Source organism: Tenebrio molitor, chromosome 1, assembly GCF_963966145.1.
Source record: "Tenebrio molitor chromosome 1, icTenMoli1.1, whole genome shotgun sequence".
Classification (NCBI taxonomy): domain Eukaryota; kingdom Metazoa; phylum Arthropoda; class Insecta; order Coleoptera; family Tenebrionidae; genus Tenebrio; species Tenebrio molitor.
The window spans coordinates 10,637,831-10,665,054 of NC_091046.1; the positions used below are offsets into that span (position 1 = coordinate 10,637,831).

Consider the following 27,224-nt stretch of genomic DNA (forward strand, 5'->3'; position numbering starts at 1 on the left):
GTCAAAGAATGACCTTGACGACCAAAATTTATTGTTCGCGACTGTATAATATGTGTGACAACTTCAATAAAGCATGATTTAGAGTAATTTTTTTTATATGACAGAAAAATGATGTCCAAAATTTAATGATCGCAATAGTATTCACTACTCGAAAATAAACTCTCGTTTTCACAAAATTTTAGCTTAAATCACAGAATCAACACATAAACACCTGCCTTGTGGAGTCGGACAAAACTAACTAAAAACTACACCTCGGCCGCAGAGCGGAAAAACTGTATTCTAAAAACACGTTGCGTTGATTTTACCAAAAGTATTATTTCACGGTCACTGTCATAGTTAAATAACTAGAAAATGCGAGTAAATAGACAGCTCGTTAATTTATGCAGGGGAAAAATATTAAAATGAAAATTATATTTCGAAAAAATGTTACATAAAAATTTTGTTGTTCTTGGCGAGAACTGTCACTGGTTAAAATTAATGTACTATTCCGGACACGGAATCTTGGCCAACATTTTTTTAGACATTTCTAAAAAAAAATATGTAAACCAGTCATTAGTGTCATTAATAAATGACAATTATTAAAAATCACTTTGAAGTTTTTCTTGTGACATCAAAAAAGCAGGGAAATGTCATTATCGAGTCAAAACTTTGGTTATATTCAATAAAGGCCAGTTCACACATATTTGTCAGTTAAATGTCAGTCGTAGCCAAGATTCCGTGTCCGGAATAGTACTTATTTCTGAGACACAGTTTTTTAAATATGTACATTGTAAATGAAACTGTATTACTTCATAAATTGCAATTTATTTCCTCCTAGCGTTAGCGAGCCTGCTGTTAACCTTTTCAAATTTTGCATCACCCGCCACATCATTTGTTAACTGACGGTAATGACATCTAGTAACAAGTTAGAGAGAAATTTAATGTCTCGATCCCGAATTAGTTTTCTTCTGCGGTTGGCTATCGTGTTCGTGTATCGGAAAATCAAACTGACGTGAGCTCCCCGTTCCGGTTTTGTTTATTTGTTGTAGTAAAATCCTCAATATTCAACAGTCTTTAATTCTTGTTTGTAGCAGGGGAAGGATAGATAAGTAGTTTTTTCGAGTATAGTATCGCATTCGAAGTCTGTGTATAATCCAAGCAACCAACAATTATCCGTGTTGTGCAAAAAGGTTAAGTTTTTACAAGATTTAAGCCCGATAGGAATTCCGAGAACTCTTAATAGCTGTAGACGTGTCGTGAATTGACAAAACGTAAGTTTAAGGTAGAATATAGGTATATTACCCATGTTTCTAATTTCAAATGCATGTTATTAATTTTATATTGTCAAGTACATTTTTGAATTTAATGTTTTGTAAATTTTATTTTATAAATTGAAAAAGAACATTATTAGTTGTAATCGCCAATGTAATGCTAAGTTATTTTGTTTGCAGTTAAATATAAGTATAAACGATGGTGATTAAAAAAATTTGTTGTGTTGGAGCCGGCTATGTTGGGGGTCCTACCTGCAGTGTTATTGCTTTAAAATGCCCAGAAATCCAGGTTACTGTCGTAGATTTGTGTAAAAACAGGATAGCCCAATGGAATTCTGACAAACTTCCTATTTATGAAGTAATATTTAAAGTAAAAATAGTTAAAATTCCATTACTTCATTTTTGTATATTTTACAGCCTGGCTTAGATAATGTAGTTAAGGCTTGTCGAGGAAAAAATTTATTTTTTTCCACAGATATAAATACCGCAATTTTAGAAGCTGATCTAATATTTATTTCTGTGAACACACCAACAAAAACAATAGGGAATGGAAAGGTGAGTATTGGTTACCTTGACCACATTGAAAGCTATGTTTAAATTCAATAACCACAAAATCAATGATGAAATGTCTGTGTTCATCTTTTTGATGAGACAATTGTGCAATGTTTTAATTTTTGCTGTTGATCAATTACAAAATAAAAAAAGTGTATAATGAAGGTTTGCTCAATGGAGCTCAATAGAGAATTATTTATAAGAATGAAAAAAAAATCAAGAACTTTAACTGTTTTGAATTAAATAAATAAGATCTAAGTTACATTTTGCATTTTCATAATTGTCTAACAACAGTGACAGTTACTCCTATTACTATTGACAAGAAAGAATAGTGACTAATATCAACTTATTACTAAGCTAAGTCATAAACTCGGTCATAAATAATTACTTCTGGCATTTCAGGAAATTTTGATTCTCATAATCTTGTTTGACGTATAAACACGCTTAAAAGATTAGAGGAGTAAAGAATATTAGCACAAATTTAGAGAATCATGAAATTTGGAATTAGGAGAAACAATTTAATTAAATAAAAAAGTTATTTTATACAACTTATAATCTATGTAGTTGCAGAAGAAATAAATTGCATTTGATCGCGTTTTATTTGTCTTACTGACGAATTCAGACCATTTTAACTATGTATATTTTTCTCGTTTGATTTGTAAACGCTTTTAATACTCGATAATGTGGACAGTGGAATTTTTGACGAATGACATTTTAGGGAAGAGCAGCAGACTTGAAATATGTTGAAGGTGCTGCGAGAATGATCGCGGAGATCGCGCAAAGCGACAAAATAGTCGTCGAAAAGAGTACAGTTCCTGTCAGAGCGGCGGAAAGCATTTTGAAAATTTTAAGCGCCAATCAGAAACCAGGAGTATCGTATCAAATACTTTCAAATCCAGAATTTTTAGCTGAAGGTTAGCGCATCCCCGTCTGAAATTAATCGAATTCTTTTTTTAATTGTCCGTCTCCAGGAACCGCAATCAATGATTTGATTAACGCCGATCGAGTGTTGATCGGTGGTGAGGAAAGTCCCGCTGGACAAGCCGCCATAGAAGAATTGTGCTCGATCTACGAGCACTGGATTCCACGAGAAAAGATTTTTACGACGAACACGTGGTCTTCTGAATTATCAAAACTAGTAAGTAATAAATCTTGCGTTGTAACAGTTGCATAGTAAATTTTAATTACATAACTTATGAGTATATTGTTTTGTTGCTTATTGCATTCCATTACATTTTTCTTTATGGCTTATTGTTATGAGGACAATGTAAAAGGAGGTCAGACTTTATGATTTCTTTCAAATGACAAAATATTGTGTTAATCCAGTACAAATATTGTTTTTTTATTGTGATTCAGGCAGCAAATGCCATGTTGGCGCAGCGAATATCTAGCATAAATTCCTTGTCAGCGGTTTGCGAAGCCACTGGAGCCGACGTATCAGAAGTAGCCACCGCTATTGGCTTGGATTCTCGCATTGGTTCCAAATTTCTCCAAGCCTCCATAGGTACCTATCCAAATATTTGTTTATTTGATGTACCCCATTATGACGGAATTTTATTTTTTCTTGTCTTCCAAATTACAAAATTAACAACATTGCCTTAGTGGATTTAAACATTTTAATCAAAATTTATTTTTATCTTTCCAAGTTTCCAATGTTGTACAAATAAATATTTCATTATTTTTAACAAGCAATTTCAGTAGAACGGAAGATTCCTTATAAATGTTTACGTCTTTAAATTCAACAAAATTAATGACAAAAAATATTAATGATGCAATTTGGAATGCGGAAAGAAATGTAAAACCGTTTTTATAATATTTGTCCGTGATGGGACAGCTGTTAACGTTTTCATGGAAAATAAAGAAGAAAACATTACAATTGTAAATTGTTAACAATATTCCTAGAACTTTTTTCGAACTATGTAAGATGACCTATCGAGATTCGTGTTGCTAGGTTTCATTGTGGTCTTTATTTTCCACGACTGTCCCACGATCCAAGTTTGCTGTGAATTTATAATTTTTTAATTATTGGTTTTGGCGGGAGCTGTTTCCAAAAGGATATCCTCAACCTGGTGTACATCTGTGAGTGCTTGAACTTGCCGGAAGTGGCCGCCTATTGGCAACAAGTGGTCGACATGAACGAGTACCAAAAATCCAGATTTACCGCAAAGGTCATCCAGTCTCTGTTCAATACAGTGAGTGGCAAGACGGTGACGATTTTAGGATTCGCCTTTAAGAAAAACACGGGAGATACCCGAGAAACTCCCGCGATACACGTGGCAAAAACTCTTCTCGACGAAGGTGCCACGTTGAAGATTTACGATCCGAAAGTGGAAGAAGAGCAGATTTATTGCGACTTGACTCATCCTTCGGTTTGCGAGTCGCCTGAAAAAGTGAAGAAAGCGATTACGGTGTATCAGGATGCGTATTCGGCCTGCGAGAATTCGCACGCGATCGTACTTTGTACCGAGTGGGACGAGTTTAAGGTGAGTGGACGTTTTGATGATATTTTATGTATTTATTATTTATTTTTAGACATTAGATTATCACAAAATTTACCACGAAATGATGAAACCGGCGTATATCTTTGACGGCCGGAAAATTTTGGACCATAAAGCACTCATCGATCTAGGATTCCACGTTCAAACTATCGGAAAATGTCTTCAAAGACCTCTTTTAACAAGGTTTTGTGGTGGTACTTCGTGCATGCATTAAATATTTGTTTTTAATAGCATCCGTTTACCCGAGAGTGTTATCTAGAACATCACATGAATTCGTTGACGTTAAAAAAAACTTTTAGGACTTCTTGCCAATAAATGAGTTATATTTTATTTTAAAAATTAAAAATTGATTCATTTGACAAATCATGTGACCGTTATTTCTATGTCAATAAAAACTTAATGTTCACTGTTTAGAAAAGAAATTAAAATAACATTAATATAGTTATGTTTTATAATGTATCAGGCCAAATTTTGTAAAGATATGAACTTGTCAATGTACTAACACGTCATCTACAAGACTGAGGAAGGTTTTTTAAGAAGTTCCATCTTTAAAAGTCCGGTACATTATTTTAATCATTACATTAGCCAGTACATTCATGTTGCTCAAATTTGAATAAGATGTAAAACATTCTTTATTGGATATTGTCGTCCGTAAATGCTTTTAAAACTATTATGATGAAAAAAATATAGTTGAAAACCGAGTAATCATACAAATAAAATCATCTGGTAAAAGTTAATTACACTTTTGTTGATTGAGTAATTATGTAACTATAAATTTGAGCAACGTTGACGATTTAGATTTACTGTATAAATATTTTTATTTACCTGTTATTATTAAATAGCTTTAATCATTATTCCAGAGTAAGTAAAGTTTGAAAAAATTGTATAAAAACATTTTATGCAAATATGTATATCACCTGTGAAAATTATAATTTGTATAAATGTAGTAGTTGTAATAATTGTGCAATCTATAATTCGTTTTAACCGATTTTAAAGAACAATTTCTATTAAATTATATATCAATACTTAGTATTCCAAGTATTTTTTAAATTCAGTATTGTTAAGTATATTTTTCTATGGTAATATAAAACAACGTAAAACACTTCCTATAAACTATTGACTGTAGTGCCGTTGAGAACATTAAACAATATATTAACAAACAATTATATTAAGCATACTTAATGTTAAGTTGTGGGGGAGTATTTGCACGTTATGATTTTGATGAGGCCCCAGAATGTACTGTACTTTCATTGCGTTCGTAAAAATCTACAAAAACTCCCTCTTCTGCGTAGCACATATTTTTAAGTGATTAAGTATTGGGAACAACTTACAATGTTATTTATAAAGACATAGTTAAAATCAATGGTTTTCCATATTTTTGTCAATATTATAAAGTTTATTATTTTATGTATTATTTCCAGTATTGTTTAATTTTAAAATAAGAATTTATTCAAGCGAAAATATTTTTATAAACATAATGTGTAAAGTGCAATTGATATAATAAATTATTATGGACGTAATTAATTTTTCGTGGATTATTCTTAAAATGGCTGAATAAAGATATGAGTGGACGGAGTTGATTAAATATGCACCTTTTAATTAACATGTTTTGAAACATTCTTGAAACTTTTAAATAACGAATTTGAATAAGAAATATCTGTCAATCGCCTTTCAGGTTTATTTCAGTTTTCAATGGATAGATAATTTTTGTTTTCAAGATAATATTTTGAAAGTAAAAAGAAATTTCAACTACATCTCCAAAAATTGTTTCTAATTAAGTATAATTCACCTAATTTGTAGACCTCAGAACGTAGAATTTAAGATTAAAATTAATGTTTTTATCACTTAACAACGAAAAGAAATAAATATACAGATAGATTTTCTTTTATCATGGTAAATTTGTAGTGGTAATGGTGTAATTTAACTCATTCTCACGTCTCACTTATTACCTATTTTAGAAAACTGACGAAACAAGAAGTAGCAAAAAATAGAAAAGGCAAATTAAAAATAGTGTGATGGATGACACTTTCCATTTTTTTTAATTTGGCGCGTCGATTTGACATTTGTTTTTTGCGCGCGCCCTCTTCTGTCCGTACCATGTAGCAAGTGGTGAAGAGCAAGACTGACATGGCTGATATTTTTGATTCGGTCATTCTAGTTTTTAAATGATTTTAATTTTATTTAAAAAAAGTGGTGTTTTGTTGATGTCATGCTTTTGTACAAGCACTGTGGTCCAGCATAACAGACATACATAATGTCAACGACAAGTACAAAGTGGAAGTGTAAACAATTATCAAATAATTGAAGTGTCCTCCTAATGGCAGACAACTGTGGTTTTTCGCCGAATTTTTTTCTGCGAACATGTAAATAATTATGCTAATCCACGTGAATTGTAATTGGAACAGACTTTTTGTTGTTTATAATGCACCCTAGAACACAGCAGAACATGTCTAGAACTGCGTTATTTGTGTTTTGTTGTATATTTTGGCTGGGCCAATTTATTAATGGTAAGTGCTAGTATTTTTGACATTTGGCCATTTACATCAAAACATCACCACAGTTCCTGTTCATCACTCACCTTTAATCCGATTTTGCCGTTGCGTAAACCCTCGATGAGCCAACACAACGTTTGGAGACCGTTTACATAATTTTTCACCAAATTTTCGTAAACAAGTTCAAGGTTATTGAACAATTAATATTTCATTCCAATAAAAACATACCCACATATGGTCCCTTTCCTCACATGTTATGTGCTTCTTTATGTAATTTATTGACCTGTTTCAGGGGTTCAATCACTCAAATGTAAATGTGATGTGTGTCCAGAGGCCAACTATACTTGTCAGACAGATGGATACTGTTTTACTACGACTTTCTTTGGTAAAACAGGAGGCATCGAACACAATTATCGGTATGTCCTTTTTCATTCTACCCTAAATCTTTATTTCATTAGGAACGAGAATAAAAAAAGTTGGACCTAACTTCAAAATGTACAGGTTGAACCTATAAGTTTGAATCACAATACTGCCCTGTTTACAGAACTATTTCCCATTGCTGTACTGTGGCATAGCAAGAATTTAAACCATAAGTGTAATGTGTCAATTGTTCAGTCAAGTTTAGACCAAGTTTTATTACTATCAATATATTGAATTAAAATAGCAATTGTTTCTGGGGTAATCTGGTTCAACATGTGTCTGTAATTGAATAACTCGAGTCTGTGCAGACATGACATGTTGAGTGGCGCGCGGTCTGGTTGTCAATGTAATTTTTATTAATGCTACAATCTTGAATTCTATTAAAATGAATTTGTTTAAAATTGCATAATTGTAGTAATTTGTAAATTTAAAACTTGGCAGATGGTTCAGACACAAACGTGATTAAATTTTCATTTTTAAATGTAGTATTTGATATTTTATGCTTACTAGAACCATGACATTATGTTAATGCGAATTTAAATACACCAAATTTGTTATTCAAAGCTTTATCAAACTGGCACATTGTGAGCCATTTGTCTTCTTGCTGCGATTATTTTTACGTCATGGAGGACCACGTGTTTGATTAATTTCGCGCTAGCGTGCAAGTTTTTGAAGAAGCTGTTTTTAAACTAAAGGTTGTTTTTTAAAAATATTTTTACGTTTTTGTATTATTTTCTAATTAATATCTGTTGATACACGATAGACAACTCTGAAGCCAATTTTGTTTAAGTTTAATACACGAACATTCCTGAGAGAATTTTATGTCGAAAATCTGAACAAGGTTTAAGAGTATGAGTCGTCACATTTATGTAGGTTACAATGGGGAATTATCGTAAAGTGTTTGATTTTTTAAATAATTATGCAATAATAAACAATACGATATGCGAAAACACTTTTCTTATAAGTAATAATTCCAGATAACTTATTTAATACATTCTATTAATAAATGACCAATACATTTACACTGTCTTCTATGTTTGTCGGTGTTCCCTCAGCGAATATGACAAATAATTTCAGTTAAAGAAACTGAATTGAGTTTTTGCACTAATGGAGAAGAGTTGGTTGATTCTGGATTGATTAGGCTACCATTTTTCAGATTTGTATAAAAGTCTCTTACAATAAAATACGATGGTATTATTGTTATAGTGGTAAGAATTTTTTCCATGAGATGGAGCTGAGTATTCCGTAGAAAAGTGGATTATTTAAGTTTTAATTGGTGTTTTTATCAAAACATGGTTGTATTATTGAATATCAATAAAATATTTCCAAGTACCAGTCGGTATATTTCAAATATGTATTAACAAAATAATTATGTAGTCGTTTAAAAAAATGTTAATTTTTGGAAATTACTTAAAAGAATTCTTTCAATAAAGCTATTCATTAATTTGTTAGATCGGCTAGTTTAACAGGAACTACTGATTTATTTATTATTAAAAAAGATGCTTGAGAAAGCCGAACATTTCATTAAACATTTTTAATTTTGCCATTTTTATGCAACTTTAAAGGATTTAATTAAATTTTCCTATCCTGTACGTTATGTCGCCGTTTGGGAATACAGTTTTTTTTTCAAGTTAAACATTCTGTTTTAACTTTACTCTCTTCCATAAAAGTTTCGGGTACGCTTTTGAGTTGTTTTTTGCGTAAATGTAGACAGTTTTCCTCAAATAAAAGGAAAAAATTCATCTTGTGGGACTACAGCACATCCCAAGTCGCTATTATTGCACGAAGCGTAATCGTCAAAAACACAAAACTCTTACTGGTTTATGTGTGTGTTGGGTCTGGGTAGAGGAATTTATAAATTATTGCAACCAAGAAAACCATGCGTTCAAATATCCTGCGACACCACTTTGTGGATTAAGAACGTACAATGTTGATGGAAAATTAAAAGATTTGTATACAAGCAATTGTTCTTTATAAGAATTATTTGTTTTTAGAAATGTGTCTAATTCAATAAACCAATAAAAACAAATAAAAGGGTCATATTTTCTTTAAGAGAAGTCAAATTCCAAACGAGCAACCAATAATAAATAATTGTAAAATATGATACTTATGGTAATGAATAATGATACTGATGTGAATGAGAACCTTCTATAGTTTGTCCAGCGAGAGATTGATTGACATAAAAATCACTAGAAAGTACCTACTATCTAGCGTAAATTATTTCTTTATTTACCTTCAAGCAGTAACATTTTTCGCCCTGAAATTATGCTCTAATTAATGTATTCTAGTGCATTGTTTAATCTTGGGTTACAAGTGTACAATTTAAAATGTCCCAATCTCTCCTCCTAGACGGAGTATACTATAACCTTACAAAATGGTCGTAGTTATCGTTGAATACCGTTTTGCTAACGGTCCCGTTTTTATATTTATTTAAAAAAATATATTAAACCGTATAGGGCAGCAGCTAAGCTGTTTGCTTTCAATTTTTGTCTAGAAAGGTTTGTTAACGTGCTTGTAACTGTTATTTTTAGAATTTATATTGTTTTGTGATCCAAACTTCGAATGTAATATCAAATAATAATAAGCTGGTAGCCAGTCAGTATTGACCACAAACCGAAACAGTCCTGAAATCCCATAGGTCTTTATTTTTATTTTTTATTAATGCAAAATCACTCAACAGTTTGATGAGTTCGCTTTGCGTAAGGCATTGGGTCGACGAACTTTTTCATTTATGAATTATTTTTATTACAAGAAAATTCTTTCTTTTCTCGTTCACTTATTAAAACTAAATGAATGAAATAATATTTTACGAAACGTATTTTATTTTTTAGACTGATTATCAAGTTGTTTAAATGAACCTTTAGAGTTCGAGAGACAATTGATTTCCTAACATCTGTTGGATTTGATCACAGAATAGACTCGAGGAAACTATTGTCATAAGTTCATAACTCTAGTAACTGTTGCATTTATCTCACCTTTGGAATTTCCTACAATTGAAACCGTTTTAAGCTATCTTGATATTGTGTAGTATTAGTGGTTGGTATGTTTGTCGGTCGATACCCATGCCTAACTTCAGTTTTATCTCTTTAAACTGTTGGAGCGTGTATTTTTTAAACATATTCCATTTGATAATTATGTTCATTGTAACAATTTGTTGTAAAGAAGATCTCTTATAAGCATTGCTAAATTACTAACGGGCTGTCAAAAACCACGCCAGCTGTTTAGACAAACTCCAGTTTTTCCCACCTGAAGAACCGCAGTGGTGCCGAAGCAGACCCACGGCAGAATCTGCTCAACTGTGCTGTCGTGACAGGGATTTTTGTAATGCCGTTCTCGAGGCACAACTAGCAATGGTGCCTCATAATAACGAAATCATTCGTACAGGTAACAGTGTGGTCATCCCAAACTCCCGATATATTATAATACAGCTAACGGTTTAACCTCTGTGTTAAATGCAAGTTTTCACACTAACAGTTTTTCTATTTTTTTTTTTTCTTTATTTGTTAACGAAACGTTTGCCAGTTGCAATGTATTGATTTACAATTTTGCAATTGACAAGAGTGATCTAGTATTTTTGGTATTACTTTTTATTATAGCGCTAGTCTTCGACCACTTACCGAATCCATCCCTAAATCCTTCCTCCCCAAGACTGGCTATCAAGAAGAAAGTTCAGCGTAACGTCTCAAAATTTGTGCAAATTAAAATAAAAAAACGTAAAAATATCTCTTCGAATATGTGGCTACGAAATGAAAATGAAACGTTTAAAAAATGTTGTTTTTTTTTTTGGATATGTGTTAATTACAAAATATATTAGCATAAATAAATTGGCGAAGGACGTGTTCAACTTTTTCATCTGTGATTATGTAATTGGCTGTACACACTACTTGATCATTGAAATAAAATTTAGGTGCCTGGATCGAGTCCTACAAGTTCCTCATAATAATCCTTTGTTCTGCCATCGGCAGAACCCCCTCAATACTACATTTGTCATGGAGTGCTGCAAAAACGAAGATTTCTGCAATGTACGCCTTTCACCCCAACTAATGCAAAAGCCCCAAGGTAAAATGTGCAGTGCCACCCTTCAGACATTCTACTTTTTTTACTCCAACTTTTTTTTTACTTCAGCAGCACTATTTAGCATAAATACGCCTATTCTTTCTTTTTTAACAAGGTTGCAGTCACTTCTGCTGTAATTAGCGTTCGCTTTGATCTATTCACCTCTTAGTAATTATTGTTTAGAAGTAGCGACTCACATTCTAGATAGAACCGATGTCTTAAAGGGTGCACCACATACACATATTTAAGTCAGTGATAACATGCACGTATGTGGTACACTCTTGTTTAGTTTATTTTTTAATTTCAGACTTCTTAGTAACAGGTGGCAGTTGCGCAAACCTCGCTTACGTAATCATATGGGCATGCTCTGTATGGAAGTTACGATATTTCAGAAATCCACTGGCCTGAGCTACTGTCAAAGTTTAAAAAACTTCAAATTTTTTTCTTTTTAAACATTGACTGTAAATTCTCTACCAGCAATCAAATTTTTATGTCAAAGTTCTAAAATTGTTTTTTTCTTTGTTTATAGATGTCTCCACAAAAAAAATATACCCGACATAGTACAATCGTCCGGTATATCAACCGGGTTTTGTTACGAAAGCGTGATTACAAATCGCTCCGATTTTACCAAAATGGCATCATCCTGCTGTAACGATAGGGACTTTTGTAATGCTAATTTAACTTTGCAGTTACCAAACGACACTTTATACACCCCAGGTTAGATATTTAAACAAAATTAAAAGGGCTTCGATTTATGTTTATATAAGTTCTTACATTCATTGGGCCTATCAAAATTCTGGTCTGCAAATATGTTCTGTTTCATTGTTTCAGTGTCATAAACTGTGGGAATTTCATTGTGTCAAGTGCAGTCCAGTTTTTCCATGCATGAGATGGTGCATTTTTTTGTATATATTTATCTTGAAACTTAAAATTTATAGATTTTGTCAAAGAATTCAACTAAATGACGATTATAAAAAAATCATTGGTAGAATCGAGTTTTCAGTTAAAGTGCATACAATTTAACGAATTTCAGTAATGCTTTTGGTAAATTGAAAAGAGCAATAGATATTTTTTTTTGTAGAAAATAATCACATTAATATTTTATATTTAACACTAGCCTTAGAAAACTGGCTTTTAAATCTTTAAACTAATTTTAGATCAGATTTTTCTCTCAAAGTATTGTGACGTCTGCTTTAGTATGTCTTACAGAATCGAACATGAAGTAACGTTGAGTCGAGTAACTTCTTTTTGCTTTGAACGGAAAAAATTCTATGTGTGTTGTGGATGCAAAAGCAAAAATGAACAAAAATTATGCAATACACGTAAAATATTTTGCGTTCATATTTTGCTTGCTATTTGCTTTGCTTTTGGTGTGTCTTTGCTATTACATATTAACAAAAAAATATGAGAAGGTAAGTCTTCAGGCAGTTTTTTTTTCAATTAATTGAATACTCACTATACTAATCGAAGATCGTTTAAAAACAATCTCATTAATATTGTCTGTCGTTGATTAGCTCCCAAGTATTCGAGCTTTTCGTCACTCGAAATCCTACTACTGGCTTCCATTCCCGTAATACTGCTTATTGTCATCGGAAGCGTCTTGTGCTATTGCGTAATGACGAAGCGTAAAAGGGGTGGAACACACCATCATCTTCGACATGGCGAAGACAGCATTGAAGCACCGGATCACCCCATCTTAAAGGGGGTCAGTTTGCAACACATGCTCGAAATGACAACTAGTGGCAGCGGATCAGGTGAGGAAATTTTAAATTGTACAAGAAAAGAGCGTTGGCAACGTCAAATAAAGTCATAAACGTTGCCAATCTTTGTAATGAATATTTGCTGCAATTAAAAATGTTAATATGCGAGACGTTTGCAGTTAAAGACTAAAAAAAAATAATGAATTTTGAAACAGTTATTTGTCTAAGGACTGGTTGCACCAACGTAAGTTAAATTTAACTACAGATTAAAATATACGAAAACATTGTTATAACAATAGGTAACTAAACTAACAAAGCATTGTAACCTACAGTTAACTTTAACTTTCGTTGCTGCAACCGGCCCTAAGGATTTAATTTTTTTCATCGCCATAGACTATTAGATATAGACACAGGTGTGCAGCAAAATATGACGCCTATCAACTATTTGTTATTCAATTTCATCTTTCGGATTGATTAATATCAATCATTAATTATTAGATTTGGTGGTAGACGTTGTGAGCATCAGTTCCTGATTGAGTGGGTAATAAAAAATTTACTTGAAATTGGCAAGACTGAATTGTACCTACGTACTTCCGTTTGTTTCATTGTCACTATTGACAACTGACATAAATTTCAAATTTAAACGTCTTGATTTTTGTAATTTTTTATTGATAATAATTGGAGTCATTTGGAGCAGCACCTTTTAATTAAATGTCTCTTCCTCGCTATAACTTGTTTGTTTTTTAAAACTCCTCATTTTTCAATATAGTGAATTTCAAAAACATCCGAACTATCAAAGTTCTAATACTTTTCAATGTATTTGGTTGACCACCCTGCAGCAATACAAACCCCGCCAAATTTTTATGACTACTACAATTTATCAGTAACTCGAAAAAATTCGAAAAACAAAAGAGAACAGTACTTAGAGCCAGAGAAAAGCAAGCTATTTCTTTTCTATTTAATGTTTCATGTCTTTTTTAAATTTAAACAACCCAACAACAGCCAAAATAAATTTTGATCTGACCGAAATTTGACAGAAACATCAAAATCATAGATAACCTCACAAAAAATTAAGCATGGTACACTTCAAGCAAAAGTTGTGTTTCAACTTTCAGCCGGGTACATTGCGAATAATAAATTTTCACAAATTGTGACACTTGACAGCACGAATGTTTTTGGAATCCCCTATAAACCGTTTGTTCGCACCACACATAACCTAATTTGACAAATTGAGCCAACAGGGATGCAAAGAAGTCACCATAGTTTTATTGCCAACTCAAACAGTAATTGTTGCTCAGGCGGTAGTTTCGGAATAGAGTTCTGTAAATTTTCTGTCCCTTTTCTTTTACTTTTTTGAGCTTTTATGTAAAGCTAGCATTTGATGGAAATGCTATTGATATTGTTTGAGACAGTTCAGAACGGTCATCTCTTGTTAATTGTCATCTATTGGGTGATTCAAAATTTATTGTGGATAAATATGGCAACTTAGACATAGACTATGTCATAGTTGCCATACCGGGACATTTTTTTAACTCTGAACATAGTCCATACTTATTCCCTATGTTCAATTTTAAAAAACACAGATCAATGCATTGTGAGTTGCTATGCAACTAACTATACCGAACACCAGGGATTTTGAAATAATGTTAAAAATTGTTCCGATTGATGGAATTGGTCTATCATGTGTTGCACTGGAAATGTAACGCACATTTCTAATGCTCTGATTGGCATAGAATAACTGCATTATGTGTATTTTTTCTTCAAACAACTTGACCATTTTGTTAAAGTGTCAAGTACTTATTTTCGTTGCCTTGGTTACGTGATTACATACATGCATTGACCTGTGTTTTTTAAAACTGAACATAGGGAATAAGTATGAGCTATGTTCAGAGTTAAAAAAATGTCCCGGTATTTAAAACTCATCATCACAGATAAACACCAAATACCAGATTTAGATGACATTTCTTGTGAAATTTCCATGCAGGGGTGGTTTAACAAGTCTGGAACTTTGTGAGAACGTTTCAAGTAACCATGCAAACACGTTTTATCAGTAAAAAATTGGGCGACCAAATTTTTTAAATAAATTTTATCGATGTCTTTTAGTAGGTATCATTTCTTTGTCTATTCTGTCTACTTATCGGATGTTGACAAGCACCACTTCAGTCTATAGTACCAGCACATCTTCTTTTGTCTTGTGCTTGTTTTTATTATTATTATGCTAATATAAGTAAAATATTTCATTCTTTCTTGCTGAAAATGATCAAAATCTTCAAATTTTTGACGCCAAACATATTTTGATTCATAGTCATATTTACTTCTTCAATTATCCAATTTGTTAATGATATTTTCGACATACTTAATATGTGACAAATTTAAACCACATTTAAAAAAAAGGTAATAATCTTGTTGTTCCATTTTGGTGTTAATCTCATACTCTGACCCTATGTTATTGTTAATTTAGCTACGAAGATAATGAGACCATTTACTTTGTCGACGTTACGTAAAGGCAGTGTTATTTCACTTCCATTTTAGTACACGGTACACTTTAATTATTCTGCAAAGTTCCAATCAAAATCTACCTTTATCAAAAGAAGAGGGCATTTGGAAAACGAAAATAGGAGTATAAAATAAATGTTTAAACTGTCAGCTGGAATAGTGTCAAAAAAAATGACAATGAAGCTTGAACTACATCGAATTTTTCAAAACTGACAGAAATTTGATGTCCCACTTTTTTGCCTGCAATAGTAGATCCTTTTATTTTTCACAAATTGGGTGTAAATGGGTGTTAAAAATCTCCACAACCTTTACACAAATTTACTGCAGATCTGCGCAAATTATCCGAGTTTGTAAAACCAGAACGAAAATTATCTTTAACTAGATCTCGAAAACTGTAAGTGCTATAGAGAGACAGCATGCAGACGTATCTTGCACCTCTCTTAAATTATTTTTGTGCTTTTCAATGTAGTTCAATGTCCTTAGTATTGAGTGTGGTCAAACACTATCTAGATTAAATAAACTTATGAGAACTGTTCAGACATAACACAATAATAAACAAATTGAATTTTTTTACCAGGCTTAAACGGTTTTCAAAATCAGATAACGTGACATTGTGGACATTTTTCGAAAGTACCAACTCTTGTATTTCATAAACTTTCAGAAGTATCATTCGTAATGTAGATTGTGGTTTTGCACTGAACTATTGACTTAAAAGTAGTTTTGTAAAATGTTCTTTCTCGTTGGAAATATTTTTTAAATTGTTGTTTTAATAAAAATTGACTAAAGCTTGTTTGACACGATGCTAAATTTCGTAGTAAATTTGTTAGAAAATGAGAGAGACCCTCGACAGGACCAATGAACGATCAGGATCATAGTCTGTCTTTGTCAGATCCTGATCGTTCATTGGTCCTCTCTCATTTACTAGTAAATTTTCTCATAAATTTAGCATCGTGTCAAACAGGCTTAAGAAGTGAAACTTGGAATTATTGTGCTGGCTGATCACGTCGTTCCTAAACAGACTTTAAATTTAAAAAAGAAGGAGGACAAGTTACTAAAACTGTCTTCATTATTTTAAAACACGTACATACGTAAGGGTACTAGGAAGGTTTGGTCGTAGAGTTTTATTTTTTACAGTTTTCCAACTCTGTATAAACCAATCATTAAATATTTGTTCCCAATTTTTTTTCGGTCGAAAAAGGATGTCCCTTCAACTTTTCCTTGACAAAAGGAAATAAACCGAAGTCACAAGACACAGGATTGGGGCTATAGGGAGTATGACTTTTTTTCTTTTTATATTGGTCTCTGCAATTTTTTTCCCGGGTGATTATCGTGGTGAAAAAGCCAAGTATTTATCCGTGATCGCGGACGGAGATTTTTCAAGGCCTCAAGAACCTGAAGCTAGCAAGTATCAACATCAGGTGTCTATGACTGTCCTCTGTTGATCCAATACTATTTTTCCGTTGACTGAAAAACAACGACGATTCTTTCATTGACCGAATGAGATTATTCAATCGTTCTCAAAGAGACAGTCTTCGTCAGATGTGCAAGAGATTCTTCAAAACATTTTTTCGTACATAAACTCGTTGAAAATTGTCAGGAAAAATCACTTCATAAGTTTGTCTCCCAAGGTTCAACATTTTGCTGTCTTTTATCCACGGTTTTTTAAATATTATTGAAGTGTAAATAGTCAATAATTAACTAATACAAATGCAACACCTGTTACAAAAACCGATAACAAAGGCCCTGGCATGAATTAAGTTGAATTGAATTTTTGTAAGTTACTTATGACTTACTGGTAGAAGAAATATGTATTAGCTCTAAATAGTAAGCACTGCAGAATAAAAATAAATAATCAAAAACTCTGAAATAATTTTATGGCTTGATGAATTTCGCTGAATAAAAATAGAGGAAAATGTTAAAAGGTGGCCGTTATGGAATGACGTCAAAAGATTCTGGGAAGCGGTAGCGGTACTAGGCGATTTAGATTAAAAAAAAAATTGAAGAAAAACATTTTTTTCTTATCCACTTAGTTTCGGATGTTCCTCTAACTTTCTAAGTAACGGCTCGTGACCAATTAAAACATATTTTATTCGGCGAAATCCATCAAACCGTTCCAGAAATTTAAATTATTTTCGGATTCTCTGTTTTGTTTTTCTCACATTTTTAGAGTTAATATTTCTCCTATTAATAAGTCTTATGTGTCGTAACTTATAAAAAAAAAACTTAAATCATTCGGAGGGCCTTCCTTAAATTGGAAAAATATTTTAACCACCCATGGAAGTACCAGTGATCATTTTATTAATTGCGTCGGTTATATTTTTTTCTGAAGTTTTGTAAAAAATTGTACAGTTCTGTAGCGATGTTTTGCTTCTATTCTAGGGTTGCCTCTGTTGGTGCAGCGCAGCATAGCGCGTCAAATCCAGCTAGTTGAAATCATCGGTCAAGGCCGATTTGGCGAAGTTTGGAGGGGCCGTTGGAGAGGCGAGAATGTTGCCGTTAAAATATTCAGCTCGAGAGAGGAGAGGTCATGGTTTCGCGAGGCCGAAATATACCAAACAGTTATGCTGAGGCACGATAATATATTGGGATTTATCGCAGCCGATAATAAAGGTTTCCACATCAACTTTTATTAGTATTATTTAAATATTTTTGACGAAATTTTACGAGACGCTTTCACCAATCAATTTTTATATTTATAGATAACGGGACGTGGACTCAGTTGTGGCTTATTACCGACTACCACGAGTACGGCTCCCTCTTCGATTTCTTGGGCAGGAACACGATGGATACCAACGGCATGATCCGCATGGCTCTGTCCATCGCTACGGGTTTGGCGCATTTGCACATGGACATTATGGGAACACAAGGTTTGTCATCGGAAATGTTTGAACGCAGATTAAAACATATTTGGATGCTTAGGTAAGCCCGCCATAGCTCATCGTGACCTGAAGTCGAAGAATATCTTGGTCAAGTCTAATTTCACTTGCGCCATTGGTGATCTGGGACTGGCCGTGAGGCACGACGCCACCACCGACACTGTCGACATCCCACTAAACAACCGGGTGGGCACCAAGAGATACATGGCCCCGGAAGTAATAAATGCGCAACCTGTCACACTTAACGTTAATTCCATTTATTGTTCAGGTTCTGGACGAGACAATGAACGTCAATCATTTCGATTCGTTCAAACGGGCCGACGTCTACGCCCTGGGCCTAATATTTTGGGAAATCGCAAGGAGATGTAACGTCGGTGGCATCTACGACGAGTATCAGTTACCGTTCTACGATGCGGTACCGTCTGATCCCACCATAGAAGAAATGAGAAGGTGGGTAGCTGGGGCTTGAAATCTGTAATATGAAATTTGTGCGTTTTCAGAGTTGTTTGTGTGGACAAACAGAGACCGAATATACCAAATCGCTGGCAGAGTTGCGAAGCTCTCAGAGTCATGTTAAAATTGATGAAAGAGTGTTGGTATCACAATGCAACAGCTAGGCTGACAGCGTTAAGAATTAAAAAGACACTCTCTAACTTCAGAACATCTGAGGAACTTAAAATGTGAAATTGTTGAATGTATGTGTAAGGTAAGCGACGCCAAATAGATTATGAGTATACCTACATATTATTTTTGCAAAGTAAAATTAATGGGTAATAAAATAAATTGGTTTTAAAAAATCAAATTGAACACTGCTAAAGGTCTTTCCAGACATAAAATGGAACATCGTATACTATTAAATAATTTGATATAGACCCATAATATTTTATCGATATTTTATTTACGAAAGTTGAAGAACGAGAATGAAAACTTGTGAGTTTTCCTTTTTCACGTACATACATATTAGGTATTTATTTTGTGTTCTGGAGTGAAAACCTTTTCTTTTTTTTTTATATAAAATCAAACTATAATTCTTAGGTGAAATACCTATACGGGGTGTTATCGAAATACATGTACAAACAATTGGGAGTTATTTGGGGATTCTAAGAAATCAAACATCTAAAGGAAAATCAAGTCCTATTATATCCATTTAGCTTATCACACCACTGGCAAAAAATTGAGTCAGTTTATCCAACATGATGAAAATAAATCACAGCCACCCCTTATCCACATTCATCGTAAAATGCATTCACGTTTTTTTGGCATACTGGGAACCCATGGAAATTTTGCATTTAATTTTTATACCACCGGTTTCAATGCAAGAAGAGGATATAAGTGGTTGCACAAGGAATAAACCTTTAAAAATTGTTGGATGTGTTGAACGGATTGTACCGGGGTTAACCAACAGACAATTTCAAAAGCGTTTCCGTGTCAAGCGCCACTTCACTGCGGCCAGATATTTGACAGATGTCAAATCTGACGTCGGTAACATGGGCACACTCCTTGTATCACTCTAAACATTCGTGAACGATCTGGGGTAGCGTGATTATTCCCCCAATTTTAATTTATGAACTGTGTTTGGAAAACTGTTCCCACTACTCGGAATGTTTAGGAACGCGCTCCAGCAGGTCGTGGTTGTCAGTTTTACTAGTTTGCAATAGAAGAATACTCGGACATCCCCGAAAATTTAGCAATATGTTATGTTCATTTTGATACTTAGGTCCGCATGTCAGACACTTTGGTGACGGAAATCAAACACTGTGTCCAACATTAAAAAAAAAATAAATCATGGTCTATTAGGCCACAACAACGTGAACGGTGTTTATAATAAGGGCTTTCTGAGAAATTCTGCTAAGATATTTCGTCCTACAAATGATTTTAGAATGTGGACGGGATATATGGCTCTCGATACCCATTTTATTGTACATTATTGTGTATTTCAAAAACACCTTTATGTAAAACTGATTCTGAATTTTAAATTGTTAATCCACAACCCATTTTATTTACTAGATACATTTTTTCATAAAGTTAAGACAAATTGAATAGAATTTCTTAAGTAGGTACTCCCTCAGTTCTCCTTTCACGAGAAAATTTCATATTCTTAAAATATAATTACAACACATTTTACGTGAAATTAACATTTCGGGAGTAATTTTTAGTTAAAATCAAGATTATTCCTTTTTATTTACTTCTACAGTCGATGTACAAATAAAACTGGGACAAAAATGACAATCACATAAGTCAACATTTACAAATTTGCATCGTTTAATTACGGTTTTATCACAAATAGGTTAACTTTGGTATGACATATTATAGAGACACTGACAAATATATTGACAATTCAGTGGTCTGATTTATAGCTGGAACGTTATGGATGTGGACTGGGGACTTGTCGTTCAGTTGGCACCAGCAGCAAAAGTAACTAAACGCGCCAATAAGGTTATTGGAATTTATGACAGATCTTACTAATGTACAGTTCAATCATAAGTTTTAAGCAACCTTGAGTTTGACAATCCATATCCAAAACATTTCGACTATACATAGCTTAAATTTTAAGTGTCCCAGTTTTATTTGTCGACCGACCGTACCTACAGTTCGAGACACGGAATTTCGGGCATCACTGTCAATATACCGTCAAAAAATGTAAAATTGGCTTAACATTATTAACCTCAATTTTACCGTTTGCCACGATTTTGATTGACATGCGACTGACGTGAACAAAAAATAAATTTCAAAATTTGACTTTTAAATGTTACGTTGACAATAAAGAGTGATTTAGATCGCAATTTTTTGAAATAACAGTAATGCCCGAAATTCCGTGTCCCTAACTGTACATATAAAATTCTGACGGACTTATATTTCCAAAGAAGACAAAACTGGTACTTGTAAGATGGGATTTGAGTTTATAAAGACATAGGGGAAGTTCATTTAAACACTTGAATTAAGTTTCAGCTGGATTAATTAATCATAATGTCGAGTTAGAACAAATACAGAAACTGACTTTTGCTTAACTCGGAATGACAATGTGCTTTTATAATTGCGATAAGTTTCTAGTTTTTTTTAATGTAATACATATTAGATTTTTCCAGGTGTGCTAAACTCAGTGTGAAGTGATAGAAGAACGTTCACGTGAACATTTTTATTACATGCTAAGTCGTTTTAATATTACAGTGATTTACTTTGGAGTATTACAAGTGTAAATCGATCCTGTGTGATCACTTCGATTTATTAACGATCGAAACGTCTCACGGGACTAGCGAGAAAGGTCTGCATGAACGTGTAAAATATTCAGCCCACTGCCTGGCTCAGTTCATATCCACAATACCGTACTGCCTGTCCACTCATTCCATAGTTTATAACAATCGACAGCTTCTTCCTGATCAAGTTTATTTTCCGTGTACAGTTCGACCACAATGTGATCCTTCCCGTTTATGCCGCATGCCGTCCCCGTTCCAGTCGTACGGACGGTTGCGCTCGTTCAGCACTTCACTCAAGTTGACTGCCGACATGCCAAAGCCATAACAATGTCAATTATTTTTTACACAAACAAAGTAATAGAGTTAAAAAAGACAGTATTTTTTATTGAATTGTTAATGCGCAACCTCCGGACGAACTGACACGGTGATCCTACAGGCGGAGATTTTTTTTTATACATATTGTAGATACATAGTACGTAATTATTGTACATTTTCTTGTTTTCTGTTGAGTAGTTTCAGTTAATGCCTTCCGGTTTATTTTCATGTCGTTTTTGTTCAGTTAAAAAAAAGTCGAAAAGCTCTACTAGTCAACAATAGTGCAGAATATAAAACTGATTACATACTTGATGGTAACAAAACAGTACAGTCGGTTAAAATTTATTTATGCGGGGTGTTCATGCTGATAAAAAGAAATCTTGGTGTCGACGGAAAATTTTAAACGTATGACAAGATTTGACAGTTCGGTTGGTCCCGAGAAGTAACAGTTCAGTCGTAGATTGAGCAGATGGAACATTCATTCATGCTGTCAAAAAGTTCTGCGGATTGTTCCTGTAGGTGTGCAAAGTATATAAGCTAAAACTGTATGAATCAATCGACGAATTCGTTTTTTACGAAGTTTGCAATTTAAATAATTAATTGAAAATTGTAAAATTCAAGTTAATCAGGCAGATTATAAATTGTTTCTTTATATCAACTTTATAGGAAAGTAAAAATGTCGGGTCCTTTAAATAATCCACATTTTTTATTATGTTACGTTTTTATCGTTGGTGGTGCTATTGGTGTGATTTTTTAAATTGGTTTTAACTGTATATTGCAAAAAAAAAAGTTTTATCGGGACGTTACGTAGACATTTTACTTTAGAATTTTTATCAAGGATTAGCGGCGTGTTTAAAGATTTTTTTTAATTTTTATGAACGCCTTGTTGCCAAGATTATATTTCTAACGGTGTGCAAGCGTGAATGTAGATAGGTATGAAAAAATTTCGTAGTTCCTACAAAAGTCGACGTTCACTCATTTTCCGGAGTGGTGTTCGTAGTCCGGTGTCCGGAGTACGTGTCACTTGACCGTTCGTTGATGAGTGGATGTGAACATTTGATAAAATATTTTTTCGGTTATCTTTTGTTATTAGTTACTAATGGAAGCGTGTAAACGTAATAAAACGTAAAAAGTTTTATCATAGTTGTTGCATATTTTTGATTTGTAAATATACTTTTAAGTTTACGTCAGGAAATTGTAATTTTAACGTGTATAAGAAATTAATTGTGCTAACTATATTTTTAAGGATATTTATAAAAATTTAATATGTAATTGTTGTGAGCCTAACATATTTAGTTTTGCGAAAAAAATTAATAAAAAAGAAAACAAAGAGTGTCTACTACATTAAGGTGCACCTTAAAAAAGATTGACAAAATATAGTTTGCATAAGAATATTTTTAAGTGGTTAAAGTTGTATACTCATAATAATATATAGTTATTCTAATCATGTAATATGATAATTTTAAGTTGTACAGTTACGTAGCAAAGTTAGCAATGTAAAAATACGATTGATTTCCATATAGACACGACACCTTTTTCCTCAATTTATTTATTGTCAATGTAAACTTTCATACCTCAATTTCAGAATGGCGATGTTCAGAAAAGAATGCAGTTGTTAATTGTTGTGCTCGAGGTTTTGGTATATTTGCGCGTTGAGGAAAACATTAAAATAAAATAAGTATTGGAAATATAAAATTGGTGCGAAATTAAGACTGATTTGAAATAATTTTTCTTACAAAATTAAAGTAATAGCTAGATTTTTTATATTGATTAGATTAGTAATGTGGACCGATAATTTGTTACATTCTTTGCACAAATTATTCACTACCTATACATACCATTATACAGTAATAATGAATGTTATATACAACAATCTTGTGTAGATGGTTAAACCGACGTGGTTCTTGTCTTTTGTCAATATGTAAATACAGATGTAGCTATCCTCATTATAAAGAAAGTGGTTAACCATTAAATGGTAAAATATTTTTTAAATAACAATAGTGCTGTTTGCAAGGTACAAATTCATGTCAGAGTTTTATACAAGAGTAAATTTGTTGTCAAGTTTTTGCCAAATGTGCGCGTGGCCGTATTTATCGTGTTAACATTAACTGTGATTCATCGCTACCTAAACTGCTCATCTTTGCCGTTATTATGATACAAAGCTCAGCCTCATTTTACAGAAACGTCTCTCACACTAACAGACACTTTATAGTTGGGTAAATAGGGCCGCGTGCAAAAATTGTAGAGAACGTAGAGATTAAGGTATTACACGAAAACATTTCGAAAATTTTCAACACAAATTTCACACGAACTTGAGTATTCTGGCGGTTCTCTCGGTCGATTTTTGGAACACTTTCAGGGCTACAACATGGAAGTACTGTAATCTCTATAATTAGATTAAAAATTCCTCAGGATAAATGTACACACAAATGCAATAGTTAACCTTACTCAATATTTCATAGATATAGATTTTTTTGTTGACGCAAATGCATTATTTATTTCCTAAATTTCTCATCTTTTGGCACTTCTGTTATACTTGTTCGATCTTGAAATTGATTTGTTGTAATTAAGGCGTTTAACCTAAATATGATTTGCATTTTGTTTTCTTTTTTTAAGTTTATGTACAGAGATGTTTTGTGCTTAGATGCGAGTATATACTACCATTTGTAAACGTATTTGAAAATATATTACTACTCATAAAATGCGTTTTGATTTTATTCGTCGTTCCATGTTTCCTTGTTTGTTACGAGAATTGATCGTTCAAAATGCAATAACTATAAATTAACATATATTTTATTTATATGAATTAATATGACAAAAAGCTTCCGGGAGTTTTCGCATTAGAATCACGCAGGTGGCCGTCTTTTAAATGAGGTACAAAAATATAAACACCTACGTTTAAAGACAGCTCTCTTTGCTCACGATGCTAACAACTTGACAATCATCACTTTTAACAAATCACTGCAAAAAAATCCCTCACTCAAAGCATTACAAATTCCCTGCATTAAATATTTTTTCCCAAATTAAAAATTACATTTTACATACCTACTTTTTAGTCAGTAATATGAACAGGAAAAAAAACATGACACAACTAGACAAGTTATGTTTGGTCCAATTCATTTCATAAATTGGGAGTACGAGTTGGCGACTTGACCTGCGTAATTCGAGAATAAACACTTCCAATACAATCTCTCAAAAATACAAATAACCTTATTTGTAAAAACACTGGCTGCTACAGACCTCTCAACAAGAAATTATCAAGTGGCGCGCAGCAACGTATTTGTCTACGTTCGTATTTTAATCGTGCACCTGGTCTGCAACACCCCCACTTTCCGACAGTAACCCGCCTGTACAGAAAATAGATAATTACACAATGGGCCACCTCGTCGCGTCTCGAAAGCTGAATGTTTTTACAATTAAGGCTTTTGCTTGGCTCTTATTCTACCAGCATATAGACTTTTTTTGTTGTTTTATTTATATACAGGGAGCTAAACTTTTTAAACTTACGTCCTTAATTTTCAGTAAGTTACATTTAATATGGAAAGTTTATAGAAACTATCGTTTGCTCAACTTGACAAAATCTTTAAATGCAGCTTGAATCTCTTCGTCCATTTCCGGTTCAGGGTCGCACAGCTCATCCGGATCCGACACGTCCCTGCAAACAATCTCATGTTCACCGTTTCCCAACAGAAACCTCTACACATACGTTAGATATTCTTCGGTGGAGTGCATGTTTGCTGCCAAAAAGTCGTTTTCTTCCGATGTGAACTTTGACCCGTCCGCATTGTAAAATACTGTATGTGGAGGTTCACTCCAATACGTATTTTCCGGTTCGGAGTTGGAACTTGGAAGAAAAAACGTTGAGTTATTTTTTCTCGTAATTGCACGCGTCTCACCTAGAGTTTACTGGACTGTCGTGACCCCATTGTGAACTTCTTAAATTAATGACGGAATTAATTAAGCTCGAGGCAGTTCCAGTTACGGTAGGTTTGACTTCATTTAATTTAGAAAAGACTTCATCTAGCGCTTTCTTATTGTATAACTCGAGTGAGAACCCTGTCAACTGTGAAAAACGTTTTAATTTTATGACTGATTATTAAATTATTACTTTGGTGCAGTCATGATTTACACTATGTACAGTTCAATGACCTACCTTTAATGCTTGACAAATAGATTTAACATTTTCGTTTCCACCAATTGCAAGTAAATGTTTGTAGGCGTCAATTAAGTAATTGCCATAAATATTTTCGTGATGCAATTGAGTGTACAATTCTGCCACAAATAAGAGCAATCCAGACTTGTTGGAGTGATTTTTCAGTTCCTTCTGGCAAGTCAAATGTAATTCGGCTCTAAATTTTGGACAGTATTGTTCAATGTAGCAACACAGTCTTGCCGCTGTATATCTAAAACTTGGATGGTCAATGGCCTGCAACACACAGTGTACAATGAAATGTAGAAGAAGTAATGGACAAAAATTACTTGTTCGACTAGAAGTAGTGCTGCGCGCGAAAGCACGAAAATGTCCTCGAAATAGGGGCACAACGTGTCCATAAATATGTCCAGTAAGTCACTAAACTGTCCCGGGTCTTTGGTAAGAGTGTCTATGAGATGTTTGAGGCGATTGTCGTCCGAGGAGCCAATGAAGTTGGATTCAAAGTCGTTAGCAACTGGCTCGGTAACGGAATTCGGCTCCGCCACTTTGTGTCTCTTTAATCTCTCTTGTATCGAACTGGTGGTGTTACTTACTGGGGTTGAAGTTTTATAATACGAGGGATAAAACTCTGGCGCATCGACGGATAAACTGGACTTCATTAAATTGTTATCTTTCTGTGGTGTCACGTTTGTGGATTTTGTTGTAGATCCTGTGGTATTCGTGTTTGTTTTATTTTCTTCCTTCAGAAGACGACTTGGCGGTGTATTTGGAAGTCGCAGGTCTTTCGGCGTCTCACGATTACCGTCCCACAACGGCGATGACCTGTTATCCATCTTGATGAGTTGGTTATTTTTTTTATGAACGAGAGCTTGCCGCCACGATTGTAATTTTTGTCGGAAGTGCTTCGACAAAATTCATAAAATTTGCCTACCACTAGACACAACACGGACACGGACAAAACACGATCTGTACACATGCGTCAAATGGCAAACTTCAAATCACGATCGCCAACCTAAGTTTGCAAAAATAACAGAACCCTGGATTTTATCCATAGGCGTCGCGGAAAGTTTTACAATTTTATATCATATCGCAATATTTTATATTGGTCGTATATCACGATGTTTACATTCGGAAGCCAACTTATAGGTCATGATTACAGAGTAATAAAAAAAATGCAAAAATGCATTATGTTACTTTATACGTACAAAAATAACTGCGGACA

General features: G+C 33.4%; 3 protein-coding genes across 10 annotated transcripts; 2 read left to right on the forward strand and 1 right to left on the reverse strand.

The window, feature by feature from the left end:
- Nucleotides 1-927: 927 nt before the first annotated feature.
- On the forward strand, nt 928-5,871 carry sgl (UDP-glucose 6-dehydrogenase sgl). Of its 5 annotated transcripts, none has more exons than XM_069062208.1 (9): nt 928-1,021; nt 1,074-1,250; nt 1,431-1,608; nt 1,668-1,805; nt 2,521-2,716; nt 2,774-2,940; nt 3,159-3,305; nt 3,830-4,285; nt 4,335-5,871. In XM_069062208.1, exons 3-9 carry the CDS (start codon nt 1,450-1,452, stop codon nt 4,512-4,514), a joined length of 1,443 nt encoding a protein of 480 aa, XP_068918309.1. In that variant the 5' UTR covers nt 928-1,021; nt 1,074-1,250; nt 1,431-1,449; the 3' UTR covers nt 4,515-5,871. The 5 variants fall into 5 exon arrangements, with proteins under 5 accessions (XP_068918309.1, XP_068918308.1, XP_068918311.1 ...); XM_069062207.1 differs by having other exon boundaries at nt 939-1,021; nt 1,071-1,250; XM_069062210.1 differs by having other exon boundaries at nt 953-1,250; nt 3,159-3,308; nt 3,839-4,285.
- A 514-nt stretch (nt 5,872-6,385) lies between these two features.
- On the forward strand, nt 6,386-24,553 carry babo (TGF-beta receptor type-1 babo). Of its 4 annotated transcripts, none has more exons than XM_069062204.1 (10): nt 6,386-6,807; nt 7,085-7,208; nt 10,430-10,596; nt 12,783-13,022; nt 17,844-18,074; nt 18,164-18,331; nt 18,384-18,556; nt 18,609-18,790; nt 18,841-19,046; nt 21,427-24,553. In XM_069062204.1, exons 1-9 carry the CDS (start codon nt 6,723-6,725, stop codon nt 19,022-19,024), a joined length of 1,554 nt encoding a protein of 517 aa, XP_068918305.1. In that variant the 5' UTR covers nt 6,386-6,722; the 3' UTR covers nt 19,025-19,046; nt 21,427-24,553. The 4 variants fall into 4 exon arrangements, with proteins under 4 accessions (XP_068918305.1, XP_068918304.1, XP_068918303.1 ...); XM_069062203.1 differs by lacking the exon at nt 10,430-10,596 and adding an exon at nt 11,798-11,985 and having other exon boundaries at nt 21,417-24,553; XM_069062202.1 differs by lacking the exon at nt 10,430-10,596 and adding an exon at nt 11,798-11,985.
- Nucleotides 24,554-24,624: 71 nt separating this feature from the next.
- Nucleotides 24,625-26,993, reverse strand: Paip1 (Poly(A) binding protein interacting protein 1). The gene is made up of 5 exons (XM_069062211.1): nt 26,329-26,993; nt 26,003-26,275; nt 25,746-25,912; nt 25,556-25,693; nt 24,625-25,504 (listed from the first exon to the last, which is right to left on the reverse strand). The coding sequence occupies exons 1-5, from the start codon at nt 26,833-26,835 to the stop codon at nt 25,405-25,407; spliced, it is 1,185 nt and encodes a 394-aa protein (XP_068918312.1). The 5' UTR covers nt 26,836-26,993; the 3' UTR covers nt 24,625-25,404.
- Nucleotides 26,994-27,224: the final 231 nt, after the last annotated feature.

Bases quoted from the DNA above. Each gene is read 5' to 3' on its own strand.
- sgl (XM_069062208.1), top strand. From the start codon at position 1,450: ATGGTGATTAAAAAAATTTGTTGTGTTGGAGCCGGCTATGTTGGGGGT. The intron at 1,609-1,667 runs GTAATATTTAAA...TATATTTTACAG, and splicing joins ACAAACTTCCTATTTATGAA to CCTGGCTTAGATAATGTAGT. The intron at 2,941-3,158 runs GTAAGTAATAAA...ATTGTGATTCAG, and splicing joins CTTCTGAATTATCAAAACTA to GCAGCAAATGCCATGTTGGC.
- babo (XM_069062203.1), top strand. From the start codon at position 6,723: ATGCACCCTAGAACACAGCAGAACATGTCTAGAACTGCGTTATTTGTG. The intron at 6,808-7,084 runs GTAAGTGCTAGT...GACCTGTTTCAG, and splicing joins GCTGGGCCAATTTATTAATG to GGGTTCAATCACTCAAATGT. The intron at 13,023-17,843 runs GTGAGGAAATTT...CTTCTATTCTAG, and splicing joins AACTAGTGGCAGCGGATCAG to GGTTGCCTCTGTTGGTGCAG.
- Paip1 (XM_069062211.1), bottom strand. From the start codon at position 26,835: ATGGATAACAGGTCATCGCCGTTGTGGGACGGTAATCGTGAGACGCCG. The intron at 26,276-26,328 runs GTAATTTTTGTC...TGTGTGTTGCAG, and splicing joins CACTACTTCTAGTCGAACAA to GCCATTGACCATCCAAGTTT. The intron at 25,694-25,745 runs GTGAGACGCGTG...TTTTCTTCCAAG, and splicing joins GACAGTCCAGTAAACTCTAG to TTCCAACTCCGAACCGGAAA.